An 8955-nucleotide genomic window follows, 5' to 3' on the forward strand; every position below is an offset into this window, starting at 1 on the left:
ACTTTCAAAGTATTTTATGCTCGTCACCTTGGTGATTACTGACGATTAACCATTTGGTTTGCTCAACCTCAACTGTACGGTGGGGGGAAGCTTAAATTTTGCAAAGCAGTAAGTAGTGTGATGATTCCAAACTATCATAGGTATGGGACAAGAAGTTAATCAATCATTACTTACAGGTAGGATGACAGTATGGTTGTTATTTTAAAATTTAACGTCTACAAAAATGACAAGCTCTTGTTTTGTACGGTCACGTCTAAAACTGCGGGCCCACTTGGATCACTTGGCCCAGCACTTGGCTCGCTTCATGCAATTAAAAAACTGCTGGCCCGCTTGCCACGCTTCTCGCAAGTATAAAAACTGCGGGCCCACTATATCTAGTGCTTGGCCCGCCTCTCGCAGGGAAAAACCGCGGACCCACTATATCTAGTGCTTGTCGCGGCTCTCGCAAGGAAAAACTGCGGGCCCACTATATCCAGTGCTTGTCACGTCACTCACAGGGAAAAAACGCGGGCCCATTATATCCAGTGCTTGTCGCGTCTCTCGCAAGTATAAAAACTGTGGGCTCGCAGTTTTTTCTATTGCATGGGGCGTGCCAAGTGGACCAAGTGGGCCCGCAGTTTTAGACGTGACCCTTGTTTTGTATGAGTCGTAACAGTGAAAAAATTGTGACTTTGTAGTCTTTGAAAATGCCAAGAGTTCAGGTTGGTATTAGAACTAATTGTCAAGTATCAGTTTTGAAATTAAGGGAAAAAACAACTATACCGCCTGCACATAGGCGTCAAATCCTGGGGTGGCAGGGGTGGCGGCCTCCCCACTAAAAATCTCTGGGGTGGCAGCCATTGTAAAATAGTTATGCTGCCACCCCAGAAATTGCCTGGCCGCATTTATATTCGTGCATTACTTTCATTCACACGCGCCCTTTCGAATGGTCGGTATATTTCGAGCCGAGCATGTGCAAAGCAAGCTATGTGAAATCCTTAATGTTTTTGAACAACGCATGGGGAAAACCCATGTTGCGCTACTCGCTGCAGTGATTTTCGCCAAGTTTGTTCCTCAAAATCAAGTCTGAACAAGACTTTTGACGTAACCAGTGTTTTTTTAAGGTGTTTTGGCGGTGGTACTAAATACCGCATGTGGCCGCATGTGACCGCATGTGGCCGCATGTGGCCGCATGGTATATATACCGCATGTTATCACACGGCAGGAATCTGTGAAGGACTTAAATATGCTTTTACCAAAAAATAATTTTGCGGACTTTAGAAAGCGCTGACGGTTAGAGCTATTAGGGTTGGGTGAAGGTTTGAAATTAAAATCAATCTAGAATCTGGTCTATTTTACCCCTAATGGGGCTGGAATTCTTACATTTCACATAACATGGTGTATTTTAAGAGGAATCACATGCGGTCACATGCGGCCACATGTGGTCACATGCGGTATTTAGTGCCACCCGTGTTTTGGGGGACCGAAACGGTCCCCCAAATTTCTCCAGCGGTTTCCCAAAATTTGGAAATTAAGCAAATATGGCTAATTTTTGGTATTTAAATGAAACACTTGCGGTCTCTTAAAACTACTTAGCGGTCACCCAAACCAAACCTTAACAATTGCAATTTTCACGTTTTTATGTATTCTGGATGTTAGTTGGGGATTATTTTGTTACATAAGTGTTCCGTTTTCATGTGTGGAAAATATAATTGTAGTGACCACTCATATACCCAAATTTCGTGTGGAGACTACAATGCCGATTCGATACTTTTGCAATCCCAAGCCAACCACATTACTTCCTACGGATTATTAACGCTACCCAGCACGAGATACACTTTTGCTGCCAGTAACCAGTACACAGCTGTGATTACATCACTAACGTATTGTGACATTACAACTCCACAACTAGACGGGCGGTTTGTGATGTGACTTTCATAGGTGTTACATCCAAGTTAACCAATATTGCGTACATAGTAATGTACATGTTTATTCCCTTCCAATAACCGCGAACACCATTTACAAACCCTAACGTGTACCCTAGTGTGTTTTGATCACGTAAGGAACCACTTGACCAAATTTCGCCACCCCACAAAAGAAAATTTATGCTAAAAAATTGACGCCTATGCACCTGCAGCATAAGAGTGTCGTAGTAGTATTCCACCAACTATATGATTCCTCCTCACAGATTATTTTTCATTGAGGCTTGTATCTGACATTATCCAAAAACAATTCTTGTTACTATTTTTCTCCAAAAGTATTAAATTTCAGAAATTCCTTAAATAAGGTTCTAGTTTTGCTGTATCTCACATGTTAATCATATGTAAATTGTGTAAACGAATTTTATTTTCTATGCAAAATGTATACATGTGCTCAACTCGAATTTTTTTAATCTATTTGGAATGAACAATTTTTATATTGTTCAGTTGCATTGCTATTTATGGGTCCCCTTCCCTGAAGGGGACTATTGTTTTTGTCCATATTTTTTTTTTTCTTTCTAACGGAGATTTGTTTCCACGTTTTGGTCAAGAAAGAATGGTCCAAACTTTTTCAAATTTACACACATTATAGATATTGGTCTAAAGATGGTCCATGTGAATTTTGACCCTGTTTGATCCCTTGGTTCACCCACAGACCCCCAAAACGTGAAATTTTTAAAACGGCTATACTGGCTAAAGTACTTTACTTAGGAGTTATATGCTTTGTTGTTTGATGCAATGTAAGGTATTTCAAAGAATTTTGTACCTTAAAAAAAGATTTACCCATTTTCACCCCTTAAACCCTAAAATATTTGTTTCTGTCTAACGCTGGTTTGTTAAATGTGTTTGGTCAAAAAAGAGTGCTTTAAATTTATTCAAATTTGCACAGATGTTAGTTATTGTTCCGAATTTGATCCTCCTGAAGTTTGACCCCAAACGACCCAGCGGTTCACCCACAGGCCTCCAAAACAAAAAAGATAAAAATGGCTGTACTGACCGAAGTACATAATCTGAGGGTTTCATGCTTTTTTGGTTGGTGCAGTGTAACCCAATTTAAAGAATTTTGTAACTTTTTATTGGATTCACCCATTTTTACCCCTTGAACCCCAAAATAAGTTTAGGCCAGAAATACAAGCCCTAATGTGCTGAAATGTTAAACAATTGTTTGCAGTAGGTTATTTGTTTCGTATTTAAAAATTTGCCTTAATCAGCCAAATAGTTACTTTTACAGCTCATAATATGTGCAGGGTTTTTTTAAGGTTTGGTTTGGGTGACCGCTAAGTAGTTTTAAGAGACTGCAAGTGTTTCATTTAAATACCAAAAATAGCCATATTTGCAAAAAATAGCCATAAGTCCAAATTTTGGGAAACCGCTGGAGAAATTTCCTTAAAAATCCTTAAAACACCTTAAAAAAAACACTGAATATGTGTACACTGTCAGTCAGATAGAAGTCTCACACTCTCAACTCTCAAGGGAGTAATTCAATTGTTTACAATTAAGGCGGGTGAATGCAGCGGGAGTGCTCAGCTTGACATCTGGGCGGACGTTTTATGAGACAATCGTGTTGGTGATTAGAAATCAGCTGTTTTTGCGCAGCTATTCTATGTCGTTTTATTAAGTTATCAAGCACATTTTTAGTTTTGGAAAATTGTGTTTAAAAACTGACCTTGAACGACAATATCAAGGTCAAAGCATGAGATTAAATTGAAAGTATTTATCCTGTTCTTGTTTACTGTTGTTTGTAATTATATGACAATAATGATGCAAAAAGAATAAGGCTAAAGTTGGTTAAGTTTTTCCTTAAGAATCTAAAAAAAACAGGATGTTTGTTTACCATAAATCCGCACAAACGCGCGTGTGGGGACACTCATATGTGTAGATCAAATGATGTGTATAGTAAATTGGTAAATATCTAACAATGATTGTGCCCTATTTTTACTGTTACCAAATCGAATATGCATATGTGTGGGGAACCATTAGATTATGCTTGCAGAAACAATTATGTTATAAAGTGCCAGGAAAAAGATAGGGACCCAATGAAATGTAGGTGCCAAATATATATCCATTATAAATATAGTAAATGGTATATGTGATACATCGTTAAATATGATGTAGTATATATAAACTGTCAATATATAGGAAAACCACTATTCTAGTTAAATTAGGAACCTTTTCAGAGATTTCAGAAACTGTCTGACAGACACTTTTGTTGTAGTGATATGGTTGTAAGCAACTAGAAAACAAGGTTGTTTGCAGTCTTCTTACACTTTACTTAAGACATCACTTAAAACAATTATTACAAACAGAGTAACTTTGTTAAAATCACCCACTTACAAGTTTCAATTTTTGATTGGTACTTCAGAACAGTTTTTACTGAGTATTGATATTTTGAATAACTCATTTTTTTGTTTTAGTGCAAAACACACTTTTTTATGCTTAGGAGAATTTATGTTTCCCAACAATGATCACTACAAAGGAGAGTATTTAGTAAACGAAGATGGAAAGATTGAAAGAAAGGGATTTGGAACTCACAAAACATCATCAGGTGTAGTATACACAGGATACTGGGAAAATGACAAGATGAATGGAAATGGTGAACTTGTTTATCCTACTGGAGCATCGTATAAGGGAGAATTTTGTGACAACTATTATGATGGATCAGGAACATACACCTGGCCAAACCAGTGTGTTTATAAAGGATCTTTTTCTTCTGGCAAACTGAAGGGTGAAGGAGTGTTCTATGATTCTCAAAATCAAAAATGGGTTGGTGAATTTCATTACAAAGCTGCGCCCGCTTTAAAGTTTAAACTACAATTATAGTGTCTTCTTTTTTGCAAATACTGTAATGGATTTAAAGCCTTTCGATTTGTTGAGATAGGTATATTGGTATTCAATACACAAGCTCATTCTAACCTTTAGTGTGCACTGTGTGTTATTATAAGAATAAATAAATTTGCGATTACAGCTTCAAACTTGTGCTTAATTTGTTGAAGTAGGAGATGTATTTTGATTTAGTTAGTTTGGTCCGTACTTTTTTCTATTCGTTGCAAGTATGGTAAATTGGCTGCATTACCAAAGCCTCGTCTTTACTAGTTTTGCTATGGTGATTGCTTGATTTTTTTTGAATAAGGTTCAGACATGGGGCAATTCGTATTCGAATGCATTCGAATACAGGTTTTGCCGGCGTCATGCTGTATTCGAATGATTTTGATTTTCGTTCGACAGTGCATGAATACAATTCGAATAGTTGATGTTAACTTTTTAACAAACAATTCACGAATACAAAAGCTTGAGTAAATTCATTCGAATACAATTATGAATTGTTGTAGGTCTTTGCCAACCTAAGAATTAGCAAATTCGAATACACCATAATTGTTTACGAATACAATTCGAATTGTTGTCGGCATTCGGCAACTTAACATTCGTGAAATCGAATACATGACTACATTTTACGAAAACAATTCGAATTGTTGTCAGCCTTCGGCAACGTAAGATGCGTAAAATCGAATACATAACTACATTTTTACGAATACAATTCGAATTACGAAACAATGACACATAAAACTTTGATTGTGGTGTTACATAAATCCAATTGTGTTACAAAGTTTGCAACATTAGGTTGTGCGCAGCAGATGACAGGTGAAGCATGTTTTGGAAGCAAACATATGTAAATTTGGGGAAATTTATGAGACGGAGATTTAAATCAGTCAAGCTAAAGTGGCAAAACAAAGCTCGTTGGTTTAAAATTTTACGAATTTAAGTAACAAACGTTACTTTTTGTTCGAATACTCTTATAGTTTCGGGGCGGTTTTATTTCCTTTATTTTCCTCAACTACAAATACCCAAATCGGTGCGAACTGTATGCTTCTTACAACAATTGAACAATTCTGGAATACAAATAACTGAAACTATTGCTACATCTCAAAACGCACGTAAGTGTTCGTGAATACAAATACATGCTTAATTGGGTTTATTCGAATTACATGTCGTTGTATTTTGATCGACTATTCATGAATACAAATACTTGACTCGTTTTATTCGAATACTATTCGAATGGCTGTCACTCAAAAATTACCAAAGTATTCATGAATTCGAATACAGTCATAGAGGTTTTCGTAAAGTATTCGAATACATGACGCGTGTATTCGACACCATGTCTGATAAGGTTATGGAAAAAAAAATTTCTTGAAAAGTCATGGAATTTTGGCCTTGACATGTACTGCATTCGCGTACCTTGCTTGAAGCAAGCAATGAGCGCAATGCTTAATGCCAGCGTAAAGTTTGTGCATGTAGCAGCAACTTGGTTACGTTAAAATTAGGCAAAAATAACTTCGCATCGCACAGTAAATTGCTGTTGTTGTTTGGTTGAAGCCAACTGAACAGGCTATCCATTATAAGAAATTTCGGTTTTGTTGAAATAGAGTCGAGTCTCTACAAAGACGAGTCCAAGTCAAGTTGAGTCTTTTCACAGCTGAGACTCGAGTCAAGTCAAGTCTTTGAAAAAGGTGACTCGAGTCTCCCCAACAATGACGCATAGCCTACACCAGAGTTGCAAGTCGGGCCGGGCTTTTCGGGCCGGGTTCGGGTTCGGGCCGGGTTCGGGCCGGGTTCGGGCTTAGGTATTTGTCAGAAAACGGGCCTTACTTTAAGTTCCGTTGCCGCCACTTTTTAGTAACAATTCTCTGGCTTTGACCTAATACCCACCCTACTCTAAAACGTATTGTTTACCTCATTGTCTACTATTGTTCATTGTGTTTGTTGTCTTTATCTTTTTTCTTTCTCATCCTTTGTTGCAAGGCTTTCGTGGATAGGCCTGTCAATCAAAATTTCGGGCCTAAACGGGCTTCTCAAAAACGTTTCGGGTTCGGGCCGGGCTTCGGGCTTATACTTTCGGGTTCGGGCCGGGTTCGGGCTCAGATTTCGGGCCCGCTTGCAACTCTGGCCTACACAAAGTCATGGACTTTACAAACGCAGTTTTGTCGAAAAATATCTCGGCGCAAACACTATAAACAGGCGTAAACAAATATCACTATGTCTTTATTGCAATACACAAAAAATATCGTTTATGTCGAAGTGTCAAGTTTTTTATTCAATTTATTTGTATTTTTGTTAAATATTTCTATTAAAACAAATCTTTGGCAATAAAAACGCAATTAGTTTATCATCCCCGGGATGCATGGGCAAAATGTTTTATAGCATTTAACCGAAAAATTATACGGCCCGGTAACGACTACGTACATATACTGCAACTGTGGCAATTTGCTGGTGTTTTTTCAATACTTATCAGGATTTTGTGACTGAATAAAAACATTTTGTAATTTTCCTTTAAAGTTTAGAATTATTTGCATCATATTAATACTGATATTTAATTGCATATAGGCTACGCGTCTGTGGGGACGCATTCGTTTTTGCAAGGAAAAACAATTAAGTATGTTAGTAGATCAGATGGCGTATAGAGTAAATTGGTAAATGGGAAATATAATGTATAGATTGGCAATATATAAGAAAGCCACCTTTTTAGTTTATTTTATGTTTGGCGTTCAGTGGTAATGACATAATGAAATGTAAGATGTAACATAACCTTTGGTAGCTTCAAATTCGCAATGTAACTATAGGCGTGTTGTTTCATTTATTATGGGTCCTTTTCACTGAAGGGGACGCGTATTGGTTTTGTCCGTATTTTTTCTGTCTCAGTCCTGGTTGTTCCAACCATTTGACCAGGGGCGGCTCGTGCTAGGGTGCTGCGGAGCTGCAGCACCCCCTAATATTTTTAATTAATACTCATAATATAATATTATATATAACTTTTATTTTTTTTATTCGATAGCAATATATAAAAAGCATAATTTGCCCCTTGATCACCTTTTAAAAAAAATTAAAAAAATTATGAAATTAATAAGTTATCTATGCTGGAGCTGCAGTTCCAGTTTCCTGACGTTTCGTGACGTTTCATGACGTTTTGCAGTTGTGCGCATGCGCTCTTGGAAAAGCTACATGCCAGGCGAAATAGGCGAAAGGGTGCTGCGGCTCGCGCAGCTCCACCAATCACGTAGCGTGTGAACCGGCAATCCAGCATGTAGTCGTCTGTTCCGGGTCTATTGTGTGCCAAAGCAAAACCCGTGTAGGCGTGTACTATTCTTAAGTTCGGCAGTGAGTATAGTTAAATAACTATTTTGCCATCTATCAATTTATTTGTTTGAAGGTTAGTGGACTTCAGTTTTTGCAGTTATCATTGAATTAAAAAGTGTATCTAACACCTCGAAAAAGAAAAAAAGGTCATCTAACGCCTTGAAAAGTCACGATTCACCTTTATAATAAATAACTAAATTAAAAAGTTTTAAGACAAAATGGGATAAAACATCTTCTATTCCAAATATGTCATGCAGGAATAGGCAACAACAAGAAATACTCAGTTTTAGTTCTGAATGCTACCAAAGAAAAATAGCTTTGGGACTGTGAAGTTAAATGCCTCACTGAAATTCAGGCAATATTAAATGCAGAACAAACAATTGCACAAGCAACAGGAATTTTGAAATACCTTAGTGATGACAACACAAGCAACAGGAATTTTGAAATACCTTAGTGATGACCATTTCAAGTTTGGTTTCTTAACACACCATGTGGACAGTATTTGCAACCAAGTGCAATCATGTGTATTGATATAATGGACATGTACTGTTTCTCTTAACAGTAGCTGCTAAATTGCTTCACAGGAAATGTTTCTTAACAATGAACATTCTACAGACAAGATAGTAGTGACCACCAAGCATATCCCATTGTTGACAAAGTAAAGCTATTTACTGAAATAAAAATGTTTCTGTAGATCTGATGTTCATGATTACTTTGAAAATAATCTAGATGATGTTTTGACAAGTTAAATTACTAAGATGAAAAATCCTTTTTGCAATTCCCATGAGTCCAAAACTGTTCTTTTCAACACTGAAAACTTTTTCTAAGGTACACCATTATTTCCAAAAGACTTGCAGTGCTAGCACTA

At 37.1% G+C, this 8955-nt stretch overlaps 1 protein-coding gene across 1 annotated transcript; it reads left to right on the forward strand.

Annotated features, from left to right (window-relative positions):
* The first annotated feature begins 71 nt into the window (after positions 1 to 71).
* Positions 72 to 4922, forward strand: LOC145223074 (uncharacterized). Its single transcript, XM_080089384.1, has 2 exons — positions 72 to 176; positions 4399 to 4922. The coding sequence occupies exons 1-2, from the start codon at positions 143 to 145 to the stop codon at positions 4776 to 4778; spliced, it is 414 nt and encodes a 137-aa protein (XP_079945510.1). The 5' UTR covers positions 72 to 142; the 3' UTR covers positions 4779 to 4922.
* Positions 4923 to 8955: the final 4033 nt, after the last annotated feature.

The sequence above is a fragment of the Phallusia mammillata genome, chromosome 4 (assembly GCF_965637545.1).
Source record: "Phallusia mammillata chromosome 4, kaPhaMamm4.hap1.1, whole genome shotgun sequence".
In the NCBI taxonomy this organism is placed as follows: domain Eukaryota; kingdom Metazoa; phylum Chordata; class Ascidiacea; order Phlebobranchia; family Ascidiidae; genus Phallusia; species Phallusia mammillata.